This window comes from Cicer arietinum, chromosome 4, assembly GCF_000331145.2.
Source record: "Cicer arietinum cultivar CDC Frontier isolate Library 1 chromosome 4, Cicar.CDCFrontier_v2.0, whole genome shotgun sequence".
NCBI classification, from domain to species: Eukaryota; Viridiplantae; Streptophyta; class Magnoliopsida; order Fabales; family Fabaceae; genus Cicer; species Cicer arietinum.
Window position 1 is genome coordinate 27,769,799 of NC_021163.2, and position 18,605 is coordinate 27,788,403.

General features: G+C 30.0%; 1 protein-coding gene across 1 annotated transcript; it reads left to right on the plus strand.

Annotated features, from left to right (window-relative positions):
* Positions 1–9,687: 9,687 nt before the first annotated feature.
* LOC140920020 (uncharacterized) lies at positions 9,688–11,148 on the plus strand. Its single transcript, XM_073367328.1, has one exon. It carries the CDS (start codon positions 9,688–9,690, stop codon positions 11,146–11,148), a length of 1,461 nt encoding a protein of 486 aa, XP_073223429.1.
* The last annotated feature ends 7,457 nt before the right edge of the window (positions 11,149–18,605 follow it).

Sequence of the window (18,605 nt, forward strand, 5' to 3'; positions counted from 1 at the left end):
ATCAACAAGAAGGAATAGAGTATGATGAAACCTTCGCTCTAGTTGCACAGTTAGAAGCCATATGAATCCTTCTTCATATGCATCATATAAAACATCAAACTTTTTCAAATGGATGTTAAAAGTGCCTTTTTAAATGGCTTTTTGAATGAACAAGTTTATGTTCGTTAACCTTCAGGCTTTGAAGATCAAAAGAAACCAAATCATGTTTTTAAACTCACCAAAGCCTTATATGGTTTAAAACAAGCTCCTTGAGCTTGGTATGAAAAATTGAGTTCATTTTTTTATCAAAAATAATTTTTCCCGTGGAAACATTGACACAACACTTTTTAAGAAAACAAGTAAAAATGATTTACTCATTGTTCAAGTGTATGTTGATGATATTATTTTTGGATCAACAAATGAAAAAATGTGTGAGGATTTTTCAAAACTTATAGCATTTCATCCTTGTGACTGCTCTATTGTGATTGAACTTTGATATTATGATATTGAGTGTTTCTCCTGTTTGTGTTGATTTGACTAATTGCATGTTCTCCTCGTTTATCTTATATTGTGACATAATTTCGATACTCACCCTTTTTTGTATGTGTTTGGCGTTTGTGATCGACGCAGACGAATTGTAAGCTATAGGTGATGACTAGTACCATTAGAGAGGCAGAAGTCATCATGTCTTGAAGATTCTTATTATATGTATTGTGTTCATGTTATTTTGAGCGTCTTTTATTCTGAGCGTCTTTTATTTTGATGGAAATTTTGAATTTACGTGACATGTTTATGATTACGTGATACTCTTTACCTTAATAAAAAATAAAATATGTTCGGAAGTTTGTATATTTATTTATTTGAAAAATTTCACTATTTTAAGAATAAGAAAATTAATTTTTATTTATTTATTTGGAGTTTAGGATGTCACATTAGTGGTATCAGAGCTCGTCTGTCCAATCATACCGTAATTGTGTTATGTTTTCTCTATGTTTTCTCTATGTTTCCTTGTGTGCTATGTTATGTGTATTGTTGTTATGGTCATTATTGTGTTAGTGGTATAGAACTAAGTAGTTTCTCACTTCCTAAGTGTCTCACTATATTCGATTGACTTATCTAATTGATGTAGGTAGTGATGGCTAGTGGAAGGAATGACGTTGCAATTGCTGAGGCTATAGAGTCCACTCTATGTTGGAGAGGCATGAGAAAAGTCTAAGTGCATCAAGTTTGAAATGAGACTATGGCCAGATATCAAGAACCAGGTTGGAATGCAAGAGATCCGTGACTTTCCTACCCTAGTGAATAAGACTAGGATTTATGATGAGGATAGTCGTGCGGAAAAGGCACATTACCAAAACACTAGAACCATGAAGGACAAGAGGCATGTGCATCATAATAGAGGAAATCCTTACTCTTTTCCTCCTAGTAAATCTGGAAGTTGTCTGAATTATCAACAATACAATTTTTCAGCTGGAAAAGGAGCTAGTAGTGGTAACCGAAAAGGAAATGGAAATAGTTATAGTTATGGGGGTGGTAGAGGAAACCCCAATGGACGAGGAGTTAGTAACGGTAATAGTAACAACATGAGTCAAGTCTCAAGCAACAACAATGGTAATAATTGTGATCCAGCTACTCCTATTCGATGTCACAGGTGTGGTAAGCAAGGTCATATGGCATATGAATGTAGAGATGTTGGAATTACTTATTTTAATTGTCAACAACAAGGCCACATCAACACCACATGCCCCTACCCAAGGAAGACTCCCTAACCTAGAAACATGAGTTCCCAAGCCAGTCGACCTAAATCCAATGAATGAGTCTTTGCCCTCAATGGTGCAGGAGTGTATGAGAAAGACAACTTGATCCAAGGTACGTGTATCATAAGTGATACTCCTTTATTGTGTGTTTTGATTGTGGTGCCACTCATTCCTTTGTGTCCCTTGATTGCGTTAGAAGTTTAGGACTACATGTGTCTCGTTTGCAGTATGATTTGATTGTGAATACCCCAACTAGTAATTCTATTGACACCTCTAGTGTTTGTCTCGAAATTTCTATCTATGTGTGTGGAAGGGACTTCCGAGTTGACTTAGTATGTTTACGTTTGCATCTAGTCGATGTGATTCTCGGTATGGATTGGGTATCTACCAACCGTGTCCGTGTAGATTTTTTCAGCAAAACCATTGAATTCATGGAGCCAAAAGAGATGGAGAAGCCTAGCAATATATCCACCAATGAAGTGAAGACACTCTTGAAAGAAGATGTCAAGTTATACATGATCCTAGCATCATTGGAATTTAAAGAACAAGTGGTAATACAAGATATTCCTATTGTGTGTGAATTCCCTGAAGATGTCAATAGTATACCACCAGAGCATGAGATTGAGTTTAGCATTGACCTTGTACCCATATCCATGGCACCGTATAGGATGTCTCCCTTAGAATTGTCTGAGCTTAAGAAGAAATTGGAGGAGCTTTTAGATAAACAATTTATAAGACATAGTGTGTCACCATGGGGTGCACATGTGTTGTTGGTTAATAAGAAGCATGGTTCAATGAGGTTGTGTGTGGATTACCGCCAACTTAATAAAGTGTCAATCAAGAATAAGTATCTACTACCTAGGATAGATGATGTCTTAGTGTACTCTAAGACTAAGGAAGAGCATGACGAACATTTAAGGATAATCTTGAAAACCCTTAAGGAGAAACAATTATTTGCCAAGTTGTCTATGTATGAATTTTGGTTAGAGGAAGTAAGTTTCCTAGGACATGTAATTTCAAAAGGTGGAATAGTTGTTGATCCTGCCAAGGTGGAGAGTGTTTTAGAATGCAAAACACCTAAGGTAGTGACTGAGATTAGGAGTCTCCTAGGATTGGCCGGTTATTATCGTAGGTTCATAGAAGGATTCTCCAAGTGGGCCTTACCTTTAACTAAGTTGACCCGAAAAGGGGAATTGTTCGTATGGGATAACTGATGACTCTTCATCATATGCATATTTTTCATTGATTGTAGTCTTATTTATATTTAACCATTAGTTAATTTAAGGAGTTATTTGATATATTTTTTTGATTTTAGTTCTTTGATTTAATGAAATATTTATGTTATTATTTCCTTGATTAAGTAGAGATTTTTTGGAGTTTTACGTTGTTACTTTGTTTTAGTGCAATGCTGAATTTTGGTGAGAAATCAACATGACCTATGTGGAGTATTTCATCCATATTTGGAGTTGTAGATGTCAAATAGGAGTCAAACTAAGTGAAAATGAAATCTAAGATCGATAGCTACAACTTTCATGAAGATACCGGAACCTAATTCAGACTCAAAAGAGGAGAACAATGCAGAAAATGTCAGTCATAAGAAATTGTGCGTCTGAAGCGCAATAGATACACCTGGGGCCAATTTCCACCCAATTGACCCTGTCCAGGCACGCCCGGAGCGCAAATCCGGCGCCTGGGACGCGTAGCTTGCTTCTGAATGTATAAAAACGCATTTTCTCACTTTTTAGAGATCTTTTTGACTATTGGGAAGTTGGGAGACTTGTGCCCTAGCATAGAAACTCAAAGACGATTCTAACACCATTGGAGCAGTTTTACCAAGAATCATTCATGAATATTTCTTGTAATTCTTCTCTAATCTCTATCTTTCTTATCTTTGTCATGAGTAACTAAACCCTATTTGTTAGGGATGAGTGTAACAAGATGAAACCCTTATTTTTCTGATTTGATTTCTATTTATATGAATGAGGTTATTGAATCATTTTTCTCATCTATGTGCTTAATGCTTTTTATTGCTTGATCAACATTAAAACGTTCTACGATTCGTAATTTGAAACGGGAATGGACTTTACGAATGTTTGAGATGATAAATTCATGAATTTGTAGTCTAGGGATAGATGCAGGTCATGAAACCAATTAAATTAGTTGCAAAGGCAATAGTTTAAAAAGAGAATTCACGTACGGTAAGGCTTAATTCTAATCTTAAATCCACTAAGGAATTATGGGTTACTTTGGAATTAAAGGTTCTGTCACTAAGACATTAGGGCAAGAATAATAAAGAGAATTCGATAATAACTCAATAAAGGAGTTCAATAACTAGGATCATATTAGACACCAAGGTTGGATTCGAAGTGAAACTCATCCCTGACATTTTTCTTATTCTAAAAGATCAATTTTATTATTGTTGTTAATTTTAAATATTATTTGAATCCATTTGAGAACTTTTTGTTCAATTTTAGTAATTAAATATAATTCGATAGTAAAACGTAATCCTTGAGTTCGATACTCGATAATACCATTTTAATTATTACTTGCAACGATTCAGTACACTTACTAAAATGCTATCAATAACCATTGAGAGAATAGTTTCCAAGAGCTTAAGAAATGATTCACCTCTGCACCGATCTTAGTGTTACCTAACCTGAGTGAACCCTTTGTAGTGTATTGTGACGCGTGTGGTTCAGGATTAAGTGGAGTACTTATGCAGGATTGGAAGGTGGTAGCATATGCTTCTAGGCAACTAAAGATTCATGAGAGGAACTACCCTACCCACGACTTAGAACTAGCAACAACTGTTTTTGTACTTAAGATGTGGAGAATTACTTATATGGATCTAGATTTGATGTTTTCAGTGACCATAAGAGTCTTAAGTACCTTTTTGGCCAAAAGGAGTTGAACATGAGACAACATAGGTGGATGGAATTTCTTAAAGATTTTGATTTTGAGCTTAACTATCACCCAGGAAAGGTCAATGTAGTGGCTGATGCCTTGAGTAGGAAGACTTTGAGTGTGTCTGCCTTAATGGTAAAGCATAGTGAGTTGTTGGACCAATTTAGAGACCTTAGCTTAGTTTGTGAAGTGACACTAGAAATCATTAAATTGGGAATGTTGAAGGTAACTAGTGGACTATTAGAATTGATTGAAAAGAGTCAGAAATTGGATTTATACCTTTTGGATAAGTTACAGTTGATTGACCAAGAGAGAGAACCTGATTTTAAAATGGGTGCAGATGAAATTTGTGATTTAAGGAGAGAATTTGTGTTCCCGATGTAGAGGAGTTAAGAAATATGATCTTAGAGGAAGGACATAGGAGTTGTCTAAGTATTCACTCTAGAGCCACAAAGATGTATAAGGACCTCAAGAAGATATTTTGGTGGCATAAAATGAAAAAAGATGTTGTTGAGTTTGTGTATGCTTGTTTGACTTGTCAAAAGTCTAAGGTAGAGCACCAGAAACCTTCAGGCTTGATGCAACCTTTGAGTATTCCCGAATGGAAATGAGATAGCATCTCTATGGACTTTGTTGTAGGCTTACCTCGAACTCCAAAAAGGTATGATAATATTTGGGTTATTATGGATAGATTAACTAAATCTGCTCACTTTATTCTGATAAACATAACTCATTCTATGGAAAGGTTATTTGAAATATACATAAAGGAAATTGTGAAGTTTCACGGATTCCCATCAAGTATAGTGTTAGATAGAGACCCTAGGTTTACCTCTAAGTTATGGCAAGGTTTATAGAGCGATTTAGTTACGAACCTTAGGACGAGTTCACCCTACCACCCACAAATAGATGGTCAGACTGAATGAACCAATCAATCCCTAGAAGACTTGTTGAGAGCTTGTGTGTTGGAACAAAATGGAAGTTGGGATAGCTTTTTGCCACTTATAGAGTTTACCTATAACAATAGTTTCCACTCTAGCATTGGAATGACCCCTTTTGAAGCGTTGTATGGGAGAAGTTGTAGGACCCCTCTATGTTGGTTTGAGACGGGCGATAACCTTGTGTTAGGACTTGAGATTGTTCAACAGACTACCAATAAAGTAAAAATGATTCATGAAAAGATGAGAGCGTCTCAAAGTAGGCAAAAGAGTTACCATGATAAAAGAAGAAAAAACCTCGAATTTCAAGAAGGTGATCATGTATTTCTGAGAGTTACTCCAACAACTTGGGTTGGTCGAGCATTAAAAATGTGAAAGCTTACTCCTCTTTTTATAGGACTTTACCAAATTCTTAAATGTGTCGGTAGTGTAGCATCTCAGATCGTGTTGCCTTCGTCTTTTTCTAATCTTCATAGCGTTTTTCATGTGCCTCAACTTCGCAAATACATTTTCGATCCTTCCCATGTGATTGAGTCAAACAAGGTCCAAATAAAAGAGAATCTAACTTTTGAGACCTTACCATTACGAATTGAGGACCGAAAGATCAAAGAGTTAAGGGGTAAGACAATTTCATTGGTTAAGGTTGTCTGGGGAGGTGCTATTGGTGAAAGTGCTACGTGGGAAGTCGAAAGTCAGATTCACGATTCTTATCAAGAGTTGTTTCAGCTAGGTAAACTTCGAGGAATAAATTTTCTTCAACAAAGGGAAAAATATAACACCCTAAATTTCTAATTAATATATAATAGTAATATTATAATAAATTATATTATATATGTATTTGTTGTGGTGTTATAATTTCTTGCACATTTTTTTTTATCTTAATAATTTATTTGAATTATTAATATTAAATATATTTATTTAAATTGATTTTGGACAAACCACAAAAATAAAATAAAAATAACAATAAAATAAACTAAAACCACACAACTATATATGTGCTAGTTACCTACAATTATAATCTGCCGCCATTCAAACAAGGATTCTGCTTTCTTCCCATAGTTAGCATGTATCTCTCTAACTCATATTTGAGTATCGCACCGTAGACCCCATCCAATCTTATTTTTTATGCATTTTAATTCAAATTCCTCCCTACATAGTAACAAATCAGCCATAATCACATAATTTCATTTTAAAGAATCACAAAATCTCAATTTGTGATTTTGTCGGCTACTATTGTCGGATTAAATAATTAAGTATATATTACTTTTTACAGGATCTTTTATTTCATCTGATTAGTATCTCATTATTATTAAATTATTGTCAAAATCTATCATTTGTGTCACTATTAGCATAAATATGAGTGTATTGAGCACCTCACAGGTGTAGGAAGGAAACGTTCAACCGGTAACCGCCCAATTTAATATGCGGAAGTAAAAAATAGGGGTGTAAACATTCGTCTGGTCCAAAATTAATTTTCTAATATTTTTAAAAGTCCTTAATAAATAAATAGTTTATTTTATTTTGTAGAAACTTTTCTCCAAAATACTCATTTTAACGTAATATTATTTATCCTTAACATAGATAAATCTAATTTTAACCAAAACTCTCAAATTCAAAATAATAACTATAATTATTTTTTAAAATAATCACATAAAAATACATCATCTTTATAGAATAGTCAAGATGATAAAATAAATATAACATCAAAAATTTATATTAGTTACTATATCAAAATAAATATGTATAAAATCCTCATACGATAGCAACTATATAAAAATAAAGAAAATCAATATTAAAATTACTAAAATATCAAGATAATTATTTGTAAAATAAATAATTAAAATAATATATATTTATAAATAATAAAATATAATTATGTGCGCACTTAACATCAGTCAAACATACAAGAAAATATCACATTAACTGCAAACGCACATATACACGTAGAATCGCCTAAAATTTTACTCTTTAAAATATTTAAACTAAAATATTATTATTTATAGAAAAATATATAAAATATATAAAATAATAAAATATAATATTTTTTATTTATATCACTTATTTAGTAAAAAAATATACAAAATTAGCGTATCATAGAAAACGACATTTAACGAAAGTTAGTCACAAGATTTATCCACATATATTCTAAAATAATTTTAAAACCAAATTAATTATCTAAAATCCTATTTCATTAAGAAAATCTTTATTATAAAATTTTGATGTGTTAGACATCAAACCTAATTTGCCACGAAAATACCTGGGAGAAGGATCCGTATATGCATAAGTTAGGTTAATTTAGGAATAATCATTATATCTTTATATTATGTAGGATTTAATAAATATTTAATTACAACAAAATTTCTTAAATTTGTTTACTCCTTAATAAAAAAATACAACTTTTTTAAGTCTTTAGAAAATTTTCAAGCGAGCAGGTTAAGTCTTTGGTGTTAAGTTGACATACATTTTTGAATGAGTCTCTGTTGTGTCAAATTGTGTAATGATCGAACTCCCACGTCGACTGGTGAAAAAAAAAGTTATTAAAAAATAGATAGAGTTAGTATAAGTTTTTTTTCACCATAATAATTACAATATTGCTACCAACACTCCTCAAATTGCTACCCACACGCCTCAAATTTCTAAAAAAATGAAAATACTCAAAATACCCTTTGATATTTATAATATTTTTTACAATTTTACTAACTCATAACTCATATTCATCAACATTCATCACATATCCTAACTCAAATATCAAAAAATCACTATACCTCACCACCCTAACTCATAATCATTCAAAACTCATATCACTAACTCACAACCTACAATAGATCAATATTTCCTCATCACATTGTGGTTAAAACTACATAAAAAGGTATGTTTGTTGGTTTGTTTTTGAGTTCCAATTTTTTTTCTAAATCTGGAGATGTTACGTGAACTCAGTAAATACGCAATCTTAATTAGCGTAAATGTACGTTGTTTAAGATTGTGTAATCAATGGAGTTTGAAGATTCAACCTCTCAATATGTACGCAATCTTAATTCACGTAAACGTACGTGAATTAAGATTGTGTAATCAATGAAGTTTGAAAATTGAGTCATTTACGTGAACTGAGTTCACGTACGTTTACTAGATTTCAGTTCACGTAACTGTACGTGAACTCAGTTCATGTTAACGTACGTGAAGTTGAGTTCACGTATATGTTAAGCAAAATCTTGAAAATTTTGTTTTCCTTTGTTCTGGATGCAGATAAATGGATCAATGGGGAGACAACAGTGACGAAATGTATGAAAGTTTGTAACCTGATTTTGAGGATATGGATGACGGTTTGCAACATGATTTCGATGATATGTATGATGATTTTGATGCAATGAATGAAGCTGTGAACAACGGAGGTGAAGCTGTTATGGTTGATTTGACTGATGTGTTTAGCATTGTCATGATGTTTGATACGCGGGATGATTTATTGGAATGGGATAGAAATGTTGGAAGGGAAAATGGAATTATCGTTATTTTTATATTCGAAACTGCAACAACACGACTAAGAACAAAGACAAAACTAATTCTTGGTTGTGAAAGAAGCGGTAAATATAGACCTTGGAACAATCCTAAACCTACGAGGAGTACTTGGAGTAGAAAATGTTAATGCCCATTTAGATTGAGAGGTACACCATCAAATATTGATGAGGGATGGTATCTGCATGTAATATGTGGTATCCATAACCACGAATTGGCCAAAAAACTGATTGGTCATGCTTTCTTAGGCCGATTGTCTCAAGAAGAGAAAGTTGTACATGGTGATACGACGAAGAATATGATCAAACCAAGAAACATATTGATGACAATAAAGGATCATAATGTTACAAGTTTGACGACAATAAAACAAGTGTACAATGTACGTCAAGCATATCGTTCATCACTTAGAGGTAATAGAAAAAAAAATGTAACAAATTTTGACATTGAGGGAACGCGACAAATATGCCTATCGATATAGGAAGGTAGAGGGTTCAAATGAGTTGAGGGATATATTTTTGGCTCATCCAGACTCTATCACTCTTGTAAATAATTTTCACATCATATTAACTATGGATAGCACATACAAGACATGTAGGTATTGAATGCCAATACTTGAAATTTTTGTTGTTACATCTACTGCAATTACATTTTGTGTGGAATTTGCGTATTTACACTCTGAGCGTGCTGATAATTTTACATGGGTACTACAAATGTTGAAAGAACATATTACAAGTGGTGAAGTTGAAGTAATTGTTACTGATCGAGATGTTGCTTTGTTGAACGCAGTTGAATATGTTTTTCCAAAAGTAGTCAATTTATTATGTTTGTTTCATGTTTGTCAAAATGTCAAAGCGAAGTGCAAGATGACTGTTTTTCCAAAAAAGAAGCAGGTGCAAATAATGGAGGCATGGGAGGCTCTTGTTTACAGTTATGATGAGACTCAGTACTACATGAATTTGGTTAACTTTGAAGGAATTTGTAGCAGCTCTTCTATATTTAATGATAATGTACATGACAAGTGGTTAATTCCTCACAAGGAAAGATTTGTTGAGGCGTGGACAAATAGAGTTATACATTTTGGGAACACTACAACACAAAGGGTTCAGTCGGCGCACTGGAGTTTGAAACGAATATTACAAGATAACATTGGTGATATATGCAGTGTTTGGGAAACCATCAATAGCATGATTGTATTACAACATAGTAAGATAATAGCATCATTTGAAAAGACCATAATTCAAAAGGTCCATCGACATAGTAATAGATTATACGCTAATTTGCGTGGTGTTGTGTCCAAAAATGTAATAGATCACATTGTGGCAGAGTTTGATCGCGTGAAGTATGTAGGTATAGATAAGTCTGAATGTCGTTGCACAGTTAGGAGAACACATGGTCTACCGTGTGTATGTGAAATAGCCAGGTATAGTATGATCTCCCGTTCCATTATGTTAGACGTTATTCATATTTGGTGCACAAAATTAACTTTTCATGATGATGGATCGAGTAAACCTTCAAAATTATCTATGAAACATGAAATAAAAGTGATAGTGAAAAACTTTGATGAACTTGATGTACCTGGAAAAATTGCACTTAAAGGTAAATTACGCGAGATTGTGCATCCATCGACTACGTTGATGTGTCCACTTGTTGACAAAGTTAAAACAAAGGGTGCACCTAATAAAGTATGGAAACCTCGATCATCAGTCAAAAAGCTCACACCTCGACCATCAGTCAACAAGGTTCAGCAACCGAGAGTTCGTATCTTCAAGGATTGGTTGTCGGTTGAAATTCAAAAATTCATAGATAACATTATTAACGTGGGTGAGGATGGTAATTGTGCATATCGTGCAGTTGCAGCTTTACTTGGAATGAGTGAGAACTTTTGGGCATTCATTCATGAAGAGTGTGTGGTAGAGCTTCAAGAATTCATATCTCATTACGAGATAATATATGATGGAAAAATTTTTGTTCAACAACTTATACACAATGTGTATGTTGAACAAGTTGCAACTTTGGATAATTGGATAATTGGATGTGATTGCAACTTCGGATACACAATGTGATTGCTTCAAAGTTTAACTTGGTTTTCGTCGCATTATCACTTAACCAATCACAAACATTTTTTCCACTTAGAAGTCCACCACCAACACCTATTTTAGATCATCGTATGATATTAATGCATTTGTTAATAATTGTCATTTTGTCTAGGTATTTAATTTTTCCACTTAGAATAGTCATTTTAACCTTTAATGTTATATTTAATAAATTATAAATTTATTATTTTAACAGGTTTATTTAAAGTCAAATTCTCATATACCACCACCAAGTAATTTGTTGAGAAAATATTGCACAGAAGAAGCACGTTAGTGGAAATTTATTTACAATGATCGCATTCAACAATGGTTGAAGATATATTCCATGGAATATAGATGATATGTTGTAAACTGAAAAGTAAACTAGATGGGTATGTTATAACGAATATCTTTTAAACTGAAGATATTTCCATATAATATAGATATTTTCCTGCAGTATAAATTAAAAATATTGCGATTGTTATAAGCTGTCAAATCCACTACTTCACAAAATATTCAAAAATATTCCAAAAGTACACAAATTTGAAATATCCCACATCGACCGGTGGAAAAAAAAAAGTAACAAGTTATTCAAAAATATATAGTTAGTATATGTTTTTTTCATCATAACAATTATAGTTCTTTAGATGAATTGGTTTGGGATAGTTGTGTGTTTTCAATAGTTGTAATTTCAATGCAAAACTGTGATTTAGAGGATTTACTTTTTTTTTTTCAATCAAAAATTGTAAGAGAGGAATCGCAACATTTTCTTTGTAAAAATAGCTTGAGGAATGATAAAAAAATAAAAATAAAAATAAATTATTGCACCAGGAGCTAATGCATAAATCTACTAACTCACAATTTAAAATACTTTTATAAAATCAACTTGAAATCTTGATTAACACCTTAAATCTATTAACTTATTTTATATTGTCTTAATATTTGTCATTTTAAAACTTAAAATTTATATTTTATTGTGCCCAACTTATAAATTAATGCATGTTATATGAGAAGTGATGGGTTTTCAATTGATCAACACATGTGAATTAATTTTATTTTTCAATATATCTTTAAGATATTTAATCATAATAAATATGTATATTAAAATTGAATTAATATGTATAATTGTATCTTTAAAATGGATTTCATAAATTTTTTAATTATATTGTAGTCTTACCCACTCTATAAATAAATTGTTTGTCCACAAAACCTTTATTCATTTTTCTTTCTAATACTTGTTGCTTAAGAATTCAAATGATGAATGAGTTATACTTTTGCTATGAATGTGGGAAATCCTTCTCAAGTTCTAGGGATTTGAGTAACCATGCAATAGTTCATAAAAAAGTAGAAACACGAAACTTTTGCTTTGAATGTGGCAAATCCTTCTCAAGTTCTAGTGCTTTGAGTGGCCATGCAACACTTCATAAAAAAATAGAAACACAAAGTGCTGGTCATATGAATTCCCACCAAAATACGGCACCACCGTCACAATCCCTTCCACCGGTACCTTTTCGATGCCCATATTGTCCGAGCAAATATTTAACCTATGAAGAAATTGAGAGTCACATAATTGTTCATCACACCTAATTTGCCACAAAGATATATGGGAGAAGGAGCCATACATGCATAAGTTATGTTAATTTAGGAATAATCATTTGATCTTTTTATTATTATTGTTATAGTTTTGGATTTTATCTTATTTCTAGGTATTTGATGTTATTTATAACATTTTGTTTGTAAATTATATATTCTCAATTAGGTTTCAATATAGTATTATTATTATTGGTGCATGCTTGGATAAATTAAATAAATGATTTATAATAAAGTTTTATTTGAAATCCATGGATTTCATATTTTTATGATTCTTTGTTTTTATTCTTTTAAGAATGCAAACTTTTAATCGACCCCCTTTAATGTCTCATTCTCATTTTAACTCAAAGCGTTGTATTTTTGTTGACAATTTGTCTCGTCCAACTTTGTTATATTATATAGGGTTTAATAATATTTAATTTCAATAAAATTTCTAAATTTGGTTTACTCATTCATAAAAAATACAACTTTTTAAGTATCTACAAAATTATCATGCAAGAAGGTTTAATCTTTGGTGTTAAGTTAACAAATATTTTTGAATGAGTTTCTGTCGTGTATTGATCCAACTCCCACATCGACCGATGGAAAAAAAAATAACAAGTTACTCAAAAATACATAAAGTTAATATAAGTTTATCTCAACGTCATAAAATCATAGTTCTTTAGATGAATTGGTTTTAGGATAGTTGTGTGTTTTGGATACAGTCGTAATTTTCAGTGCAAAAACTGTGATTTCGAGGGTTTACTTTTTTATTTTTGAGCAAAAATTGTATGGGAGGATTTGCAACATTTTCTTTGTAAAAATTGCTTGAATAATGATAAAAAAAATTATTGCACCGAGAGCTAATGCATAAATCTACTAACTCAGAATTTAAAATGCCTTTTTAAAATCAACTTGAAATTTTGATTTATATCTTAAATCTATTAACTTATTTTATACTGTCTTAATATTTATTAATTTAAAATAAAAAATTTATATTTTATTGCGCCCAAATAAATTAATGTTATATGAGAAGTGATGGATTTTCAATTGATCGATTACTTTTTAACCTCGTTTCATAGATTTTTTTTTTATAAAATCAATATATTTTCAATTAAAATAGTATCATAATTTTCTTTTATAGATTCGTTTTTTATTTTGAATTGACTCATAAGAATATATATTTTTTTTAGATGTCAATATTTAATTAAAATCTACTGCAATATTTAATGATATATTTACACCTCTTTTATCAAAACAAATGTAAATTAATTTTATTTTTCAATATATCTTTAAGAACACGGAAACAATCATAATAGACCGTATCATAATCACATTACGATATATCGAAAATTTAAGCAAATAGTACCATATTATAACATCAAAGTCACTCAAGTAAAATAATTATCTTATTATAATATGCATCAAATCATATAAGAGAAATTATTATTATTTTCGAAACACATCAATAACAACAAAACAATCATAAGGAAATGTAATGCTATGCATGAGATTAAACTTTACTTCAATGTAGTATTCTAACTCTGAAGTACTTGGTTAGGAGGTCTGATACTATGCTACCATCTTGTTGGACGGACAATTGAAATTGGTCATGTCCTCATAAATCTCTTCAACTGAGTCTGAGACACATATAAACGATAGTCAAGGCAAACGTGTGTTGTGTGGTAGCTCCTGACATTTTGAGTGCAAAAAGTGTAATTAAGAGGATTTACTTTTTTTTATAGCAAAAATTGTATGAGATGATTTGCAACATTTTCTTTGTAAAATTTTGAATGAGGAATGATAAAAAAAAAAAATTATTGCACCGAGAGCTAATGCATAAATCTACTATTTAACAATTTAAAATACTTTTTTTAAAATCAACTTGAAATCTTGATTTCTGTAAGACCCTTAATTTTAAATTCGAATTTATGTATTTTGGAGAATTTGGTGTTGAATTTCTGAGACTTTTTAGCCGATTTTATGGCATTTTGTGAGTTAAATGCCAAAAATATCTTTTTGGAGACCTGATTAAAATTATTCGTCGATGAATAATTTTATTTAATTACGGTGAATCTTTTGTAGAAGAAAAAAATTTTCTGAGATGTAGATTATAAGAGGGGGAATATATATTTCTTTGCAGTATAGAGTTGAAAAATTCATCTTGAGCCGGGAATATATAATTTTATTTAATTTGTCAAAACTTCATTTTTCAACATTGTTTATGCATTTTTGGACATATGAAAACCCTTTCAAGGAGTATGCTAAGACGAAAGGTTCTTTTGAGCCTTTGAAAATATAAGAATTTTGTTATGTGATGTTTGTTAATTTCGGTTGATGACCTTTACAATTATTGTGGAAATCTGGGCTTTGCCCTCAGATAAGAACCGGGATCATCCTACCGGTTAGTACCCTGGAGATGGGAAAGTAGTTAGTCATACTTGACCAAAGCTGTGTCAGGAGGATCTTGCGGGGCGCGTGGAGATCACCAGGGTGGTGTAGTTTTGTAGCATGATCAGATTAGGTGGTTGTATAAGGACTAGATGTCTTTCTCTTGGGATTGTATTTATTTCATTTTGGAAGATTGTATCTAAGCTTAAACTGTCTGATGACTTTTTCTTTTAATGGGTCCATGTTCCACATTTTGATGTGATGTGGGGAAAGTAGAGATTCTTGGGGCAGTGCTTTTATGCAGGTGTCTGCCGAGAATACTCCAAGGGTATGAGCTATGTCTGATGGGTCTCATAGCCCCGTTGTATTTTTCTATTTAAATAATTTGGATTTTGCTTCAAAAACTATTTCAGCTGTTTGTAAATATGGTTGACTTTTCTCGTTGTGTTACGACTTAAATATTTATCCAAAAGTATTTTCTAATTCAGTTCTTCATTTTTATGAATTTGTTTTAAAAAAAAAAATTACACTCACTTAGTTTAAAAAATCGGAGTGTTACAATTTCCACCATAAATATATTAACTTATTTTATATTGTCTTAATATTCATCATTTTAAAATTAAAAATTTATATTTTATTGTGCCCAACTAAATTAATGTTATATGAAAAGTGATGGGTTTTCAATTGATCAATTACTTTTTAACCTCGTTTTTATAGATTTTTTTTTATTTATAAAATTGTCCAATATATTTTCAATTAAAGTAGTATCATAATTTCTCTTTTAGATTTGATTTTGATTTTGATTTTGGATTGATTCATAAGAATATATATTTTTTGTAGATGTTAATATTTAATAAAAACCAACTGCAATATTTAATGATATATTTACACGTCTCATTTACCAAAACACATGTGAATTAATTGTATTTTTCAATATATATTTAAGATAATTAATCTTAATAAATATGTACTTAATCTTAATAAATATGTGAATTTATTATGTTCCCTCAATCTCACAATCAATGTTATTTTTACACATATTAATTTGAGAAAAGTTCACCATCTAGATTGTGAATTATTTTAAAGATTTTTGAGAGATTTATTCATATTTTTTCACATTTTTAAAAAATACTCATTCATAAAAAATACAACTTTTTAAGTATCTACAAAATTATAATGCAAGGAGGTTTAATCTTTAGTGTTAAGTTAACAAATATTTTTAAATGAGTTTATGTCGTGTACTGATCCAACTCCCACATCGACCAATTGAAACAAAAAAGTAACAAGTTATTCAAAAATATATAGAGTTAGTATATGTATTTTCACCATAAAATTATAGTTCTTTAGATGAATTGGTTTTAGGATAGTTGTGTGTTTTCGATACAGTTGTAATTTTCAGTGCAAAAATTGTTGTTTTTTGGGTTTACTTTTTTTTTTCTGAGCAAAAATTGTATGGGAGGATTTGCAACATTTTCTTTGTAAAAATTGCTTGAATAATGATAAAAAAAATTATTGCACCGAGAGCTAATGCATAAATCTACTAACTCAGAATTTAAAATACCTTTTTAAAATCAACTTGAAATCTTGATTTACATCTTAAATCTATTAACTTATTTGATATTGTCTTAATATTTATTATTTTAAAATTAAAAATTTATATTTTATTGCGTCCAAATAAATTAATGTTATATGAGAAGTGACGGATTTTCCATTGATCGATTACTTTTTAACCTCGTTTCATAGATTTTTTTTTATAAAATCGTTCAATATATTTTCAATTAAAATAGTATCATAATTTTCTTTTATAGATTCGTTTTTTATTTTCAATTGACTCATAAGAATATATATTTTTTTTATGTTCAATATTTAATTAAAATCTACTGCAATATTTAATGATATATTTGCACCTCTTTTATCAAAACAAATGTAAATTAATTTTATTTTTCAATATATCTTTAAGAACACGCAAAAAATCATAATAGACCGTATCATAATCACATTACGATATATCAAAAATTTAAGCAAATAGTACCATATTTTAACATCAAAGTCACTCAAGTAAAATAATTATCTTATTATAATATACATCAAATCATCTAAGAGAAATTATTATTATTTTCGAAACACATCAATAACAACAAAACAATCATAAGGAAATGTAATGCTATGCATGAGATTAAACTTTACTTACCTCGTTTTTATAGATTTTTTTATTTATAAAATTGTCCAATATATTTTCAATTAAAATAGTATCATAATTTTCTCTTTTAGATTTGATTTTGATTTTGGATTGATTCATAAGAATATATATTTTTTATAGATGTTAATATTTAATAAAAACCAACTGCAATATTTAATGATATATTTACACGTCTCATTTACCAAAACACATGTGAATTAATTGTATTTTTCAATATATATTTAAGATAATTAATCTTAATAAATATGTACTTAATCGTAATAAATATGTGAATTTATTATGTTCCCTCAATCTCACAATCAATGTTATTTTTACACATATATTAATTTGAGAAAAGTTCACCATCTAGATTGTGAATTATTTTAAAGATTTTTGAGAGATTTATTCATATTTTTTCACATTTTTAAAAAATACTCATTCATAAAAAATACAACTTTTTAAGTATCTACAAAATTATAATGCAAGGAGGTTTAATCTTTAGTGTTAAGTTAACAAATATTTTTTAATGAGTTTATGTCGTGTACTGATCCAACTCCCACATCGACCAATTGAAAAAAAAAAGTAACAAGTTATTCGAAAATATATAGAGTTAGTATATGTTTTTTCACCATAAAATTATAGTTCTTTAGATGAATTGGTTTTATGATAGTTGTGTGTTTTCGATACAGTTGTAATTTTCAGTGCAAAAATTGTTGTTTTTTGGGTTTACTTTTTTTTTTCTGAGCAAAAATTGTATGGGAGGATTTGCAACATTTTCTTTGTAAAAATTGCTTGAATAATGATAAAAAAAATTATTGCACCGAGAGCTAATGCATAAATCTACTAACTCAGAATTTAAAATACCTTTTTAAAATCAACTTGAAATCTTGATTTACATCTTAAATCTATTAACTTATTTGATATTGTCTTAATATTTATTATTTTAAAATTAAAAATTTATATTTTATTGCGCCCAAATAAATTAATGTTATATGAGAAGTGATGGATTTTCCATTGATCGATTACTTTTTAACCTCGTTTCATAGATTTTTTTTTATAAAATCGTTCAATATATTTTCAATTAAAATAGTATCATAATTTTCTTTTATAGATTCGTTTTTTATTTTCAATTGACTCATAAGAATATATATTTTTTTTTATGTCAATATTTAATTAAAATCTACTGCAATATTTAATGATATATTTGCACCTCTTTTATCAAAACAAATGTAAATTAATTTTATTTTTCAATATATCTTTATGAACACGCAAACAATCATAATAGACCGTATCATAATCACATTACGAT